This window comes from Pleurodeles waltl, chromosome 3_1 (assembly GCF_031143425.1).
Source record: "Pleurodeles waltl isolate 20211129_DDA chromosome 3_1, aPleWal1.hap1.20221129, whole genome shotgun sequence".
NCBI lineage: Eukaryota > Metazoa > Chordata > Amphibia > Caudata > Salamandridae > Pleurodeles > Pleurodeles waltl.
This window is the reverse complement of record NC_090440.1, coordinates 1,391,426,355-1,391,443,300: the sequence shown is the minus strand read 5'-3', so window position 1 is coordinate 1,391,443,300 and position 16,946 is coordinate 1,391,426,355. Positions and strand designations below refer to the sequence as shown.

Below are 16,946 nucleotides of genomic sequence, written 5' to 3'. Positions count from 1 at the left end.
TTTTGTGTTACTTAGGGGAAGGAAAGCAGTTACTAACGCGATTCCATCTTGGCTCATGCAAAACAGTAAGTTTAAGGAGAAAGAAAAGGGCATCTTTGATTTGACCAAATTACAGAACACAGTGTTAAAAAAACCAATTGATGCAGAAAAAAAAACTGACATTAGAAATAGCGTGAAAGAGTGTAAAATTAACACTCAAGACTATGTCTTGATTTAAAAACCACAAGGAGTCATGAAAGGAGAATCTATATTTTCCTTACCTGTTAAAGTTGTTAAAGCAACCAAGAATTCTCTGTTGTTGGAAGGAAAGGGCTGGTGGAATAGAAATAGTGTTGTTCCAATCACTGCAGAGCAAGTTGAAATTTTCAAAAAAGTATACTCTGACAGAGATAGTTGTTCTACTGCTGATAATATGATTTCTACTGACATTTCTATTGGCTCTAGTAACATTTCTGATGAGCATGTTATTTCAGTGGCTTCGCCAGAGTCTCCTGGAGAAGTCTCAACTGATGTTTTTAGTCATGATGAGAACCCTGTTGGGGTAAGGTGCAATGTACTACGAACACGTTGTAATCGCATTGTTAAATTGCCTTCTATATTTGATGATTACCTTCTAAACTAATCTTTCTTTAATTTTGTAAGGAGGGAAGGTGATGTAATATGCTGTTTTAAAAATGTAATGTCATGTTTAAAAAAAGTAATTGTATGTATGCCATCTAACTGCATTGAATTGGTTTGAACACGTTTCTTGTGCCGCGACAGCGTCTGCAAACATTCTAGTTCGAGAGTTCTTAATTCTGGGCAGTTGCCTTTTTCCTCTCATCCTGAATGGTTGCTGGTGCGGTCGTGGGTCTTCTACAGAAGAAATAAACTTACATGGAAATCACCTTCTGGCTCGTGGACTTTGTATATGGATTTAAGCTCTACAAGAACACAATGAGCCCGGCTCTTTATTTCCCTCCCGTATGGGAGAAGCGGTATGTGGTTGTGGGCACGAGGCCCTGGGGTGCCGTTTGTCCTGCGATGGCTGCCTTCATGAGCACACGGCATCATGCGCTGTGGCAGCCGGTGGGCATGGGGACTTGCAGTGCTGCTCATCCCAAGTGTGTGCGTGAGTGAAGTGGAGAGCTATAGTGCAGTTCCACAAAATCTGTGTAAAGAGTGCCTTACCTAATGGCAGTTATAGACGCTGTGCACTGGCACTGTGAAAAACTTGCAGGGCCTCCCAGGTCAGCTTCAGAGCTCAATAAATCGCTGCATAACTTTTGGTGCTTGAACAAACAACCTAACCAATCCTAGAGCTTCTCTCATGCTGTTTACAGCATGGGAGAAGCACCAGGATTGAATGGAGCAGGCTCCTCTCGCTCCTTTTTAGACTAGAGGCCTGTGCCTGGAAGCCACCGGGCTGTTTACAGCTCAGATTGGTACCATCTGAAGTGCCCATGTCAGGCTGGCCATCTCAAGGCAGCCGGCCACTCAGACATGCACACTTTATGTTCTAGTCACTCCTGAGTCCTTGCTGCCAAATCATCACAGGAATTATCCCCGCCCCATCTCACACTTGCGCTAGACAGTGCATCCATAGAACAGCACTTAATAACATTTTATTAATTTACATTTGCGGCTAGTGCTACACTCACAGAAGGCAGGGCGGCGGTCCTCGGCCCTAAGGAAGGAACCGCCACTGTCCCATGTGTGGGATTAAGCATGTGTTGCTCCAAATTTAATGCCTCCAAAGAGTGATAAAGATCCTTGATATCACACTGGTTTATGGCGTCTGGTATTAACCCCCCCACTCCCGAATTAGACAGAATATAGATGATTTCAGTAGGCAAGGAGTAATACATTCTGCTAAAGAGGACCCCAAGTTACTTAGTAACCAGGAGGACGACACAATAATAGGCTTGTCATTGTCATCTTCAGAGCAATGTTAAAAATAAACAGTATGGCGTTTGTTGAATGCAAGTGAGGAGCATCTGTTATCTTGACTTGCAGGAGTGTAGGAAAAATTACAGCCAAACCTGCACCAACTCCGGCTTCTCTGCCTTTCCTAATCAAATCATACCCTAAGGGAATTGTTGTAGGGAAAGTTTTGGAGTGAATTAAAGGTTTCAGTTGGTAAGTCGGCTTTAAAGAAATAATGTTCATAAAAATGTGACACTGACCTTCACTGTTCCATCATCGCTGCCTGTGCAGACTAGCTGGGGTCCCCTTCTTGCTGGGTAACAGGAATTCACAAATGAAGTATGTCCTTTTAACCTTTTCACTCTCTCGCCCGTCTCACTGTCCCAAACAGCTACTGTCCTGTCTGTGGAGGCTGAGAAAAGCATGCTGGGAAAGAACATGGTACAAATTTAAGACCCCTTTAAGAGATACATTTTCACAGCTAACTTCAATGGATCAAGTTTCAATGGGAGAAAAATTCATAGTGCACTTTTGGTTACAAGTTTCAACTACTGGTAAAATACAATACAAATACCTTGAACAAATCATTTGGGCATCAGCAACTCTCTCAGATCACCACTGAGCATGGGATAACAGACAGCTGAACTAAATCATCTGAGAAGATGATATTCCTGTCTGGGAAGGTAAGCCCTATACAGTACAAAGTGCTCCAACTGGAGTGGCCCACACACACATTTCAGTCACCTGCTTGTCCCTAGTTTGTAAGGAATATTCTTGTTATTTATGCAGCTATCACTCACCAAACTATAGGTTACATGAAATTGGGAAATCATTACAGTACACATGAAGCATTACTGTCCACTTTAATGCAAAGACAACCATAATTTCCTGATGAGCGCATTGGGGGGGGGGGGGTGGGGAGGAAAGCCCACAGACTCATCCTTTAAACCGGACAGTCACACTGAAGACAGGAAGTGAAGAACGACTGCCCTCTCAAAGATGAGCAGGGTTCCTTAACGTGATGACACAAGGTCTCTACAGACATGTCAGCATATGGCACCAAACCAGTTATGAAAATGAACCCACCATGACTAGCATTGACATACAAAGAAAACAAAGAAAACAATATCACCACTGTAGTGAGGTGTCTTATAAAGCTTTGCAGTGGTGCATAGGAACAGGAAGAAACAGACAAGGTTCTGAAACTATACAAATGACATTGGAACTAAGAATCTGCTACTTACATCACAATACATAATCCTGGTATTCTCCAACTCAAAGTAAGTGAGAGAGCGTAGTTTATACATTACATATTCTAGATGTGAAAATGCCTATATTTAACGATGCTGCATTAATAATATTATTCATTGAAACGTATTTTATAACGTGGAGAATTTTCATGCATAAACTAATGTCGACTGTAAGAAATAATTGCTTGTAGTATGACTAACTGAGAAAGATGTTGAAACGTATAAAGATTGCATTTACTAGAATCCATAAGCCTTAAGTTAGCGCGAGTCGAAAATTTGCTGTATAGCTCTCATATTAAAGCGTATTTTTCTGTATCTTCAGTGTGCTGACTCGCAAAAGGCCATGAACCAGCAATTGTTCTTTTTTTCCATTCGGTGTAACATTGCTAGATTTTCTCATCCGCATACTAGCGGCTTTAGTATATAAAAATGTAGGCTTTGTTACAAACCTAGATACTTCCAAGGACACTGAAACGCGGAGAAGAGAACTCTTGACCCGAAGAAGGTGCCAAGAAATGAAGTAACCCCGGATGTGCCACCTACGAAAAACGTCAATTATGAAAACCAATCAAAGTGTAGAGAACTATCAAAGAATGACAAATGCATTACTTAATGTATAATTTAATAGGTTACAGATAGTGGGGTGAAGTGACTGTCCAATAGAAATTTGGGGGAAGGTATCCTCAAAAAGGGATAAAAACCCATGACACAGGAGACTCAAGAGACCTAGGTAGGGAATGATATCGATTGCATCCAGAAACTCTGTCACTCTGTTTGGTGACTCGAGACTTAATGAACCATCCTCGCCCTTAGTTGCCCCGTTTTACTTTCCTCCTTATGAGGAAAGTGTCCCTGTCCTTAGACTAGATAGACTGACAGCGATCTAACTGATGTCCTGAAGACGAAGACTGATCCTGTATGCTGACCTATCCTGGAGGGTAATTATAATGTTGCTATTGTAATTCACTTATTTGCCTTTTCTTTCTAGATACCAACTGCTGTAGAATTTTTGATTAGAGACCTTAGCTAGATGTTTTCCAAATTGGTGTTTTAAATTGTTTTGCATGAAGCCCAACATGCCGATGCTAATTAGTGGGTAGATGAGGCATTCATTTTGACTGACAAAACTGACGTGATTGACTTAATGTTATGCTGAACTAAATACTTACGAGGTCTTACGCATTAGATTTGTTAATCCTTCATGTTACTATCCTTTGTTGGAGATCTTTGCATTATTATCGCATTATGATTATGCCTTTGTTCTTGATTAATTCATTTGCTATTAGATTGTAATCAATAGGGAATAAAATTCACAAAACTTCAATAAGGTGTGATTATTCATGACTGAAAGGTCATGGTTGCGTCGAAAAGGTTTAACTAATGTGTAAAGTGAAATATATTGTGGTGATATATGTTGAAAATGTTATCAATGTATTGATTGGTATATTGATCGGTTATCTCGTCTTACGGTGTCTCACCACTGGGCCCAAAGATTCATCGGCCTAAAACGAGTCCTAATGTGTATAAATTAACATAAAGGGACGCATCAACATAAGCATAGAACTCTGTTTTTTTTAAGTTATATCCCTTGACAATAATGGTGTTGTGTATTTATATTGCACAAGACAAAACCTTCATTACAGTCAATAAATTATTTTACTGCCAATAAATGTCATAAAAGTCCTTTTGAACATTTAACAATCCGTCAGCTTTTTAATGAGAGTTCATAGCGGTCTATAAGATATGAAGGCTTTTATTAGAACGCCCTTTCAATGACAACTGATTTTCGGCTTTTTTAATACATCAAGTTCAGCATTGCCAACACAATCTACTCCTAAGAACAGACTGAAGGGATGTTCGTGTGCAAGATGTTCAAATGTTTCAAGAATATTGTGACTGCATTTACAGCACATTTTTTCCTCACTCATTGAGTATACATACAATTTACATTCATACTGATCAACTCTCCAGATGACAGTAAAAAAAAAAAAAAAAAAAAATAGCTTCCTATAGATATGTGCACATTTAGAAACATCTTTGAAGGACTTCGACAATATTCTACTTGAAAAACTGCTTCAGGTTTTGAAAAACTGCACAGGCAATATATCACAAACCAACCAAGGTTTGAAAAATAACTGCTAAGATGTCAATTTAACAGAGGAATTAAATCCATGCCTGAACAAAACAAAAATCTTATTCTATAAGGAACTGGGTTGATTTTAATGGGAAAAAGGGGTCATTTTTTAACCATCACAGTCTCATTTTGAAGACTTACTTACAGGTTATTACAAACCACTGACAGTTGCTTTTAAGTTCCTATCTGTACACATTTCAGTGAAAGCTCATTGACAGCAAAACTCAATGATCGCAGTTGTTGTATAATCAGTTTCATGAAGTACACTATATATCAGGTGGCTGTCAATAGAATGAGCGAGTATGTTGCATTGTCTAATGCAATTAGAAATGAATGGACACAATATGAATGTTTGGAATCCTCTTTTTCATTGAAATCTCAACATTAATGATTGCCCTGATGTCTGGGACGAAACACATTGGCTGGGCTTTTGAAATGCATCAGAACTAGATTCACAAATTTGAAATTCAAGAAGAAGAATAAGAAGAAGTTGTAAAGTTTGTGGGAATTTTATTAATTTCAACGTATTAAGAATGGAATGATTCTGACCATTGATGCATGATTTCTGTCTGGACTTTTGAACGAAAAGGAGAGGATACTTTAAATACTACAGCTGGCTTCACTTGTCTTGGATTGACTATAATTAAGGGAATTGAGGTTTAGTGGCAGTCAGACCTCAAGGAGGTTGCACTTTGTTTGAATTTAAGGCATAGGCCCGTGCGGTGTAGCTAAACCACAACTGCTACTGAACTGGATTACCTTTACACTATATATCAAGTTACCTATTCATGAACAGAGTTAAAATCAATTAAAAGATTAACAAAACACAGAATATGATGGGGGAATGCAGAATGTGCCTCTAACCAATCGCGATGTGCTTACTGGATGAATACCAGCAGTAGTATCAGCAACCACAGAGCTAGAAGTCTGAACAACAAGAAACTTCTGAAGGAATAATTTTCAATAATGTTTTGTTACAACTTTTAAATTGGTTATTCAGGATCCACTCAAGTGATGAATTTCATTTAAGTAGAAATTATCTTTTTTTAGACCACAAAAATGCTAGGTATGGTATTAAAAAATAAGTAATAATAATTACACGAAAACATGTATATATACACATTTTATACAATACAATAAAGTATATACAAATAAATAAAATGTCACATATATACAAAAATCCACCAGATAAGACTTGAATTTACAAAAGGTCATATGTGGGGAAAATCTGAAGAGTAAGAAAGGATTGTAAGACAAATGGTTCTACGTTAGATGGGCTGATGTGTGTAAATTGTTGATGTTTTGGTCTCTAAAAAGTAATCAGCCATAATCCCATCTTCAGGACTATAAAAAGTAGAACTATTGGTGTTATACTCCTGTTTATTCTTACTCTCAAGGTTTTTGTTGTTAGACTGAGTTGTATTGTTCATCACATAGGACTTTTTGTGAATTCAAATATATAAGACACTTGTAATTATGAAAATCATTTATTTTTTCATACAGGTGCACAAAATACTTTCTATCTTTTTTCCTCAAAATACCCTTTCTACATAAATGATAATCATCAATTGAGTTGGCTTGACTCTATTCTGAAAGACCAATGTAAAGGTTTTAAGAAAAAATAATTTAAAACAGTTCATTCAGCTGTTTCTTGTAATTCGCATTATTCATCCATTTCATGGGGGGGGAGGAGACTGGGTAACGCTATTTTGTTCTAGTTGCATAGCTAGAAGTAGCACTAATGACAAGCAAATGAAGTGTAGTGGTCCTAATAGCAAATTCATCACTGAGTTGCAGACCTACAATTACTTATTTTATTTGTTTTAAGAGTTTTATACAGTGCAAACAAGACGCTCAGGTATCACAGCGGTGTACAAAGCTATACCACACCTGTTCCATGCTCCATGTAAATAAAAGAATAACTGTTAACAGAAAAGGCACATACAAATATGTAGATATATTTGTAAAGGCTGTATCCTGTTACAAAAGACCATTAGATAATCGTCTGCTGATTGTGTTACACATAAAGATCATAGTTTTCTAATTTGCTCTACAAGTGTTTCAAGAAGCGAGAAAAGGGATGATTGAGGCTTGGAACGAACAGCATTAAGTGCCAGATCTGTTTAATAGTCTCCTCTTTGCCTCTTTTTTGAAGAAGCTGGTCGAAAGATTAGACACAATTTCAGCTGGGAGAGAGTTTCAGATTCTTGTGGCAGATCCGGGGAACATGTGGGCATTAAGTTTTCTTTTTCTTGAATCTTTGTGGTTCCAGGATGAGGGAGCAGGAGGTCCTTGGAGAGTAGCTGCCTCCTGAGATTGTACGTTTTTGTGCTGAATACCTGGGTTCATCTTGGTGAAGGGCTCTGGGTGTTAAGCATTTTAAGTTCATTTTCATCCTGGTTTCGGAAGGGAGCCAGTTGAGAGACAAGAGCGACGGTGTGATGTGGCCAAATCACCTTGTTCGGGTTTCTAGTCTTGCTGCAGGATTGAGGGATGCTTGAGTGGAGCCATTCGTGACTTAGGTAGGCCAGTTAAGTTGGCACTCGCATAGTCTATTCTGGATACCAGTGTTCGTACGTAGGTCTTGAAGTTAAGTGGCTGGATGAACGGTTCCACTTTCTTGAGGATGTTGAGTTAGAAACAAGGAATGTGTGTGACTGACCGGATGAATGCTTGCATGTTGAGGTTCTTGTCCATGTTTATCCCAAGGGATTTGTTGTGTCGTTAATGACTAGTTTGCCATTGAGGTCTATAAAATGGTTAATCCATTCCTGAATGAGAAGGCAGTTGTGGGTAGGGGAGATGAACAGGAACCCTGTCTTAGTAGAGTTTAAGATGGTTACTTGAAAGCCAGGTTTGGGTTTCCCTCAAGGTGTCATTGAGGCAGATGATACTGCCTGGACAGGAACATAAGTGGATCTGGGTATCATCTACATATAAGTGGTATTAGGGTTTGCTTCTCTTGAGGATTTGCGTCAGTGGTTCCATATAAAGGATGAAGAGTGAGGGCAAGAAAATGGATCCTTGAGAGACTCCAAGATTACCCATCGACCTGTTGGAGAACAAGCTACTCAGTTTGATTTGCTGTGACTGATCTTGCAGGAAGGAAGGGAACCATTTGAGGGCATTACCAGATAACTGCATTCTGTTTTGCAGTACTTCTAAGAGGGTGCTGTGGCTTACCATGTCGGATGCTGAAGATAGATAGAGAAATGTGAGTAAGCAGTAGTTGTCCTGGTCCAGGATTTTGAGTGTGTCATCTAGGACATGTAGGATGGCAGTTTTTGTGCTGTGACCTGGTCTTACAAATGACTCAAACAGGTTCAACAATTTGAACTGCTCAATGGTTTGCCATACACATTTCTCTAACATTTTCACTAGGAGGGGATGTTGGACACTGGAAGAAAGTTATTTAGGTCCTTCGGGTCAGCCCCTGCCCTGCTTTTTGTTTCAGAATAGGAGTCACTTGACAAATCTTCAGACGTTCTAGGACTGAGCCTTGTGTTACACTTGTACTAGTGGTACAATTAGTAGTACTAACAAAATACCCAATATATTTTCAGTAGTAATATTAGCTCTAGCCATAGGACTCATTATATTATTATTATTTCTTAAATTAAGACTTGCAGTAACAGTAACTGCAATAGTAGTACCAGTAACATACCAACATTAGCATTAGCAGTTGTACTGAGTGCAAGAGCAGGTGCTAGTGGTAGTACTTTGGAGACAAAAGTACTAATGTTAGTGCTATTATACTACTAAAGACAAGACTTGTAACAAAGACGGATGACGACTTTTAGGAGTAAAACTATCATTTAAAATACGTTGGGCTTTATTTTCCATGGTTGATTCCTGGTGCTGAACAAATGCATGCATGCAAAAATATGAAACAATTTGGGAACGCCACCTGAGGAAATAACTATCCTTCCTTATTTCTCACCTGCCATCAGTGCTATAATGTAGCTCCATGACTGCGCCACTGTGCCCTTTTAGAGTAGCGTAATTTTCACAGTCTCCATAAACATTCCACAGCACTGGAAAAAGCAAAAATGAAAGGAAGGAAGTCAGACATATCATTTACTTCCTTACAAAACAATCTTATTTACATTCACCATTATGCACATTTTATGAGCTTGGGGATGCAAACATTTAACAGATGGAACCTTAGATTCCCATGCCCAAGCATGTGGAGTCCACCCAACAATGGAACATGGAAATAATACTGCCAACTGCAAAGTTAGCTTAGAGATTTTTTTGTGTCTGATATCTATTTTCGTAATAGAATAGTAAGGTACTAATGGGATGATGCGACTGAATCTGTCAATTTCTGATAAATGGTCAGCTGCCAGGAACTGGGCGAGTCCAGATATTTTTTTACTATAAGGAATTATGTTACTTTGTCAAACCAAGTGTGGATCACTCACACAATGTTTAGGCACAGAGAAAAGGGTCAAAGAAAAATCACAATTAATTATCAAACTAGCATTTCAACACTGTGTTTTGTAAACATACATGGACTTTCAGGGAAATTTGGGTCGTCACAGATAACAACTGATTAATCCTGTGGCGACCAAAGAGTTCCTTCGAAATGTAATCAATTATAATCCATTTTATTTTGATGTAAAAGCAATAATACTTCTTTATAATAAAGAGTTATAGTAAGAGGCAACAGCATTAGCATAATGGCAAACTGCTAATGCACAAATAATGCACATAAGAGAGGTCAAATCTCTCAGCTGCAGCCTGGGTTCTCCCAAGAAATGCCAAGCACTGTCTTTGTTCAAAGGGGCAGTCAGCAGAGAAATTACTCCTTAAAAATTCCTAGCACGTTTACTGAAAGGTGTACTTAACTCATTTAAATATTTTGCCCAGCGGGTGGGTGGGAATTGCAAGTTCTGATTATTAGACTGGAACATCCTGAATTTTACCCTTGGACCACTTATGCAATATATCACATCATCCCCATTACAGTGTGTGTGGCCTCTTGCTATCTTATGCATTCTCCCCACTACCTTAATGTTCCTTACTGCTCAGTCAGTGAGTGAGGTCATTGTATGGTTGGAATGTTGACAGTGTTTGTGCTTGGATGAGTGAACAGTTGGAGTGAGAAGGGCTGAGAGGGAGGATCCTGCTCCTGGTGGGGCTTTATCTGTAACCTACAACTAAGCTAATAAACGTACTTCTTTTATACCCTACGATCATCCATCATTGATTACAACACAGTGTTAATATGTTTGCTTTTGCTCTGCCCGTGCCTTACACGGCAAACTCAATTAAGAAAATGATGAAGTGTGGCTTATTGAACATGTGCAACATAACATTTCGTAGCCTAACACTAAAAAGCACCGATATTCCTCTGTGCCTTCTGTTTTGGATTTCACAGTATGTGTGAACTTTAACAAATTGTGGAAACAGAAATATATAACAACTTGCATATCAGTCTGTCAAAGCCTGCCGATGCCAGGGTAGCTCCATTCGGGTGAAATTTGCAGCAATACACTTCTCCTTCGTGCCCAGAAAGCAGCATGATTGGTGCCTGCAGGCTGGAGGTTCGAGGCGGGCCCTGAGGTGGAGAAAAGAACAAGATTAAACTGGACCGTTGCAAGGTAGAATTTGATGTCCCACTTCTTTTCAAATTAAGTTGTCAAACTTTGCATCATTTAAATGTAACAACACTAAAGTTGGAGAAACCATAGGAAATTAATTATAGAAATAACAGGGTGAAGTGCCAATGAATGGCCAGGCACTGCACCCACCCCCGCTGCGCACAGCCTTTAACCGTTTGCCGTAGACAGCATGTAGTTGGTGGGCAAAACCAATCTCAGTCAAGACAAAGTTGCTGGCCAACCCCCTGGGTCTTGCAGCATCCAAGATCCCCCCCCCCTGTGAAAATACCCAGGTCTGCTGGGGTGGCGGGCTTAGCCCCGCAGTAGTATTGTAATGCTGAAAATAAATAAATAAATAAATACAAATAAAAATAAAATGTTTTTAGGGTGACCCCTAGCATGTTCCTCTGGGATTCCCCGTCCCCCCAACATAAGAGACTCAGGCTACTGCCAACTTGTCCTCTTAGTCTTCTTTGTTTTCTAGGACATGGGGACAGAGTCCTTGAGTCTTAAAATGGCTTTCTCTTCATGTTGAGGCCAACTAATCAGATCACAGTCTTAGATCATTCAATTCTCCACAGTGGTACTGTGTTGCTAATAGATACATACATTTTGAGCCTTAATTTTCTTGTAAGGCATGACTTAAAGTGGCACAAATAAGGCTCTGAAATATGACACAAGTGCAGTGGAAACATTGAACATCACACAATCACACTGACATTGAAAACTTGGCAACTATGCACTGGCTTCTTCTATCAATCTAATACCCTAATGCTCCATCACCACTGCTCCTTGCTTCAAACTTTGGAGGTTTTTTTAATATCCTAACCTTACAATACAGCATCCAATCCAAATCAGGTGGGTCTTCTAACCACTCACTAGAGTCCACAGGCAGCCGCCACATTTCATGCACATCCACCCCTTAAACATGTTAAAAAATCACACAAGTGTGAGGTCACCTACGGTGTTTCATACACTTTTAGATCTGTAGTTTTATGCTCAGTGCAACACACTAGCAGCCTGTGTTTACAGAAGGAGAAAAAGTAGTCTAAAACCAAGTATCCCTTGAAAATACTTAATATTTACTGCTCTGTTCCACCACTATGTCGAATGAAGTTATGGAGCTTGGCAGCCCCAGACTCTTGTGGTAAGTGTAGGAAGTTGGCTCTGTATATACTATTTCAAAGTAAGAAATAGTGTGCACAGAGTCCAAGGGCTCCCCTTAGAGGTAAGATAGTGGCAAAAGTAGATCATTCTAATGCTCTATTTTGTGGTAGTGTGGTCGAGCAGTAGGCTTATCAGAGGGTAGTGTTAAGCATTTGTTGTACACACGGGCAATAAATGAGGAACACACACTCAAAGACAATTCCAGGACAATAGGTTTTTATATAGAAAACTATATTTTCTTAGTTTATTTTAAGAACCACAGGTTCAAGATTTACAAACAATACTTTAAATGAAAGGTATTTCACTTAGGAACTTTGAATTAGCAAAATTGCATATACAGTTTTCACACAAATGGCAATAAGCTAGTTTAAAACTAGACACTGTGCAATTTTCAACAGTTCCTGGGGGGAGGTAAGTGTTTGTTAGTTTTGTAGGTTAGTAAACCACCTACAGGGTTCAAAGTTGGGTCCAAGGTAGCCCACCGCTGGGGGTTCAGGGCAACCCCAAAGTTACCACACCAGCAGCTCAGGGCCGGTCAGGTGCAGAGGTCAAAGTGGTGTCCAAAATGCATAGGCTTCAATGGAGAAGGGGGTGCCCTGGTTCCAGTCTGCCAGCAGGTAAGTACCCGCGTCTTCGGAGGGCAGACCAGGGGGGTTTTGTAGGACACTGGGGGGGACACAAGTCAGCACAAAAAGTACACCTTCAGCGGCACGGGGGGCGGCCGGGTGCAGAGTGCAAAGAGGGGTCGGGTTTGCAATAGGATTCAATGGGAGACCCAGAGGTCTCTTCAGCGAAGCAGGCAGGCAAGGGGGGGGGGGGGCTCCTTGGGGAAGTCACCACCTGGGCAAGGGAGAGGGCCACCTGGGGGGGATGGGGGGGGGGTCGCTTCTGCGCTGGAGGTCGGATCCTTCAGGTCCTGGGGGCTGCGGGTGCAGTGTCTTTACCAGGTGTCGGGTTCTTTGAAGCAGGCAGTCGCGGTCAGGGGGAGCCTCTGGATTCCCTCTGCAGGTGTCACTGGGGGGGCTCAGGGGGGACAACTCTGGCTACTCACAGGGCCATAGTCGCCGGGGAGTCCTCCCTGTAGTGTTGGTTCTCCGCAGGTCGAGCTGGGGGCATCGGGTGCAGAGTGCAAAGTCTCACGCTTCCGCCGGGAAACGTGTTTTCAAAAGTTGCTTTTTTGTTGCCAAGTTGCAGTCTTTGTGGAACAGGGCCGCTGTCCTCTGGAGTTCTTGGTCCTTTTAGATGCAGTGTAGTCCTCTGAGGCTTCAGAGGTCGCTGGACCCTGTGGAACGTGTTGCTGGTGCAGGTTTTCGGAGTTGGAGACAGGCAGGTAGGGCTGGGGCCAAAGCAGTTGTCGTCTTCCTCCTTCTCTGCAGGCTTGTAGGTCAGCAGTCCTTCTTCTTTCTTCAGGTTGCAGGAATCTGATTTCCTGGGATCTGGGGAGCCCCTAAATACTGAATTAAGGGGTGTGTTTAGGCCTGGGAGGGAAGTAGCCAATGGCTACTGTCCTTGAGGGTGGCTACACCCTCTTTGTGCCTCCTCCCTGTGGGGAGGGGGGCACATCCCTAATCCTATTGGAGGAATCCTCCAAACTCAAGACGGAGGATTTCTCAAGGCAGGGGTCACCTCAGCTCAGGACACCTTAGGGGCTGTCCTGACTGGTGGGTGACTCCTCCTTGCTTTTCTCATTATCTCCTCCAGCCTTGCCGCCAAAATTGGGGGCAGTGGTCGGAGGGGCGGGCATCTCCACTAGCTGGGATGCCCTGGGGAGCTGTAACAAAAGGGGTGAGCCTTTGAGGCTCACCGCTAGGTGTTACAGTTCCTGCAGGGTGAGGTGAGAAGCACCTCCACCCAGTACAGGCTTTATTCCTGCCCACAGAGTGACAAAGGCACTCTCCCCATGTGACCAGAAACATGTCTGGTGTGTGGCTTCAGGGGGCATCTCTAAGATGCCCTCTGGGGTGTATTTCACAATAAAATGTACACTGGCATCAGTGTGCATTTATTGTGCTGAGAAGTTTGATACCAAACTTCCAAGTTTTCAGTGTAGCCATTATGGTGTTGTGGAGTTCGTGTTTGACAGACTCCCAGACCATATACTCTTATGGCTACCCTGCACTTACAATGTCTAAGGTTTTGCTTCGACACTGTAGGGGCATAGTGCTCATGCACTTATGCCCTCACCTATGGTAGAGTGCACCCTGACTTAGGGCTGTAAGGCCTGCTAAAGGGGTGACTTATCTATGCCATATGCAGTGTGAGGTTGGCATGGCACCCTGAGGGGAGTGCCATGTCGACTTAGTCGTTTTCTCCCCACCAGCACACACAAGCTGGCAAGCAGTGTGTCTGTGCTGAGTGAGGGGTCTCCAGGGTGGCATAAGACATGCTGCAGCCCTTAGAGACCTTCCCTGGCATCAGGGCCCTTGGTACCAGGGGTACCAGTTACAAGGGACTTACCTGGATGGCAGGGTGTGCCAATTGTGGAAACTAAGGTACAGGTTAGGGAAAGAACAGTGGTGCTGGGGCCTGGTTAGCAGGTCTCAGCACACTTTCAAATCATAACTTGGCATCAGCAAAGGCAAAAAGTCAGGGGGTAACCATGCCAAGGAGGCATTTCTTTACATTAATGCACGCATTTGAAAATGTGATTACGAAGAGTGGCCGCCAATGTTCACGAAGTGTACTTATTAATATCCTAACACTGTGAAAAGTTGAATTTACGTTTGACTAATGTAGTAATATGTCATTTTAAGGGTTATGCAATATGCTTTAGTTTTATTAATTGTAGGCCTTAACTTAGCGAGCTTCCCGGCCTACTTGCCAGGCCTCATGTCAAAGCTGTATTTCTTACTATTTTAATAAATGGCTTTCCTAGAGAGTTTTAAACTGTGATTTCCATTTTGCATTGTTTAAATGTGCTCATAGCTGAAGTCTTTTCTCATGAGAACAGATTGCTAGAAGATGCTGTTCTTGCTAATGTAACATTTTGTGTGTAATGTGTGTGAGACTGACTTTCTCAGGAGGAGAACAATGGCGATAGTGACTGGAGGGAAAGCTGCAACAACACTGTTACCTGACAAGCCGGATGATGATGACATTGCAAGACAAACCAATCAATGACATGTGAACGGAGTAATGGTAGAATTCATAGATTTGGAGTTTAGTTTTATTGGACAAAGGGTGAACATGCGATTAACTGACCAATATGGATTTGGGAAGTTGTTTTAATATAATGACACTGCACTGAGAAAAGACAGATTCAATGCCCATTTCCTTGCTGACCGAAAGGTCACTATTTTCTTGTGCGCCTTGACAAGAGACGTGCTTACCTTTAATGCTTAAAGACTTTGCGTTTTCTGAACTTTGATGCTGAATCCTGATGCTTTGCTGATCGACTGATGTCCTGGGGGCGAAGACTGACTCTGCTTGCTGGTTGTGGTAAATAACCCACATTAACACAGAAGCTTTCTTCACAAAGTGTAGTTTATTCGACCTACACAAGCGGTGCGGTGCCCACAGCTTCGTCTTTTTTTCAACCGTCTATTTTTCCGTTCGCGAGCGCGTTCGGAACTCGAGTAACGCTCGAGCTCCCTTCACGCGCCCGCACTTATATTACACATCCCCCTTCGTCATCATAATTTTTTTTAACAAGAACACAACAATATTAACCACATATTCAAAAAATCATAAACTGTTCAAATTAAACAAGAACATAAAAAGAATTAACCAATAGCTCGACTAAAGCTAAGAGAAATACATTTCAAGCAAGATTAAATTTTTTTTTTTTTTTTTAAACATAAAAATTAACTGTAACTCAAGAGAGGAATACATTTCAGGCAATATAAACAAAATCAAAAGTCTTCAATTCAATTTCTCGCCATCTCTCACGTAGTCATTCAGATACGCAGGAGGTCTTCTCACTCTACCACTTCCCTTCGTATATTCTGTCTTACTTTCTTCATTCTCCACACTAGTTTGTCCCTCCAAACCCTCCATGCTATTCTCATCCTCATGTGAAGTGTCAGCATCTGGTGAATCCGCTTTCTCACCACCTCCCCCAGATAACATAAACCCACTGCAACCTCCATCTCCATTAGTAACGATAATATTTCCTGCACTTCCACCCCTTCTCTCATATAAGGCCACCCTCCTTTTGTTCCATATAGTGCCATTCGCCAAAACAACACTGAAATTTCCTACGTGTTTAACCTCAAAAGGACCGCGAAACTTTGTCCAACCTGCACCCACTCGTCCATCCTTGACTTTCACCCAATCACCAACTTGTATACCAGAGTAACCTCCTGTCAGTGACGTCTCCCTTTGACTTCCTGGTTTGATTCGATCACCCTCCAACCAACCAGGCACTAACTTTGATCTGGCCTTACGCCCTCTCATGAACTCAAATGGTGTTCTACCCTTATCTCTCAGCTGCGTGGTGCGATGAGCCCATATCGCCTCTTGCACAACAGAACTAACACTTTGGTTTCCTCGCACAGCCAACTGAATTGTACCCTTGACCATACGATTCATGCGTTCCACAATGCCATTGGCTTGCGGATTGTAGAGTGCAGTACGTTTATGGGTGATACCATGGGTTAACAGAAACTCTCATCTCCAAGGAGATTAACTGTGTACCATTGTCAGTAATGAGTGTATGGGGACACCCTTCTCTTTGAAAAAAACCCTTTAATACTGAAATAGTACTTCTTGTCGACACTTCCCTCATAAACTCAACCTCCAACCACTTAAAAAACACATCCACCAGGACTAAAGCAAATTTTTTTTCGTGGCCCAAACCAGGCAATGGCCCAACAAAATCCATACAAATAGTGTGCCATGCTTCCCCTGGATCCTCAATATGTCCCATCCAAGTTCTTTTCCCCA

The 16,946-nt window shown here is 41.6% G+C and overlaps 1 protein-coding gene across 1 annotated transcript in view; it reads right to left on the bottom strand.

Annotated features, from left to right (window-relative positions):
- The window catches only part of SNRNP40 (small nuclear ribonucleoprotein U5 subunit 40), a 109,211-nt gene that overhangs the window by 71,895 nt on the left and 20,370 nt on the right, over positions 1-16,946 (bottom strand). Inside the window, exons 2-4 of the mRNA XM_069224898.1 lie at positions 10,723-10,852; positions 9,230-9,323; positions 2,166-2,331 (exon numbers count right to left, since the gene is read on the bottom strand). Coding sequence (XP_069080999.1) covers positions 2,166-2,331; positions 9,230-9,323; positions 10,723-10,852 — 390 coding nt within the window. The remainder of the gene's footprint in view (positions 1-2,165; positions 2,332-9,229; positions 9,324-10,722; positions 10,853-16,946) is intronic.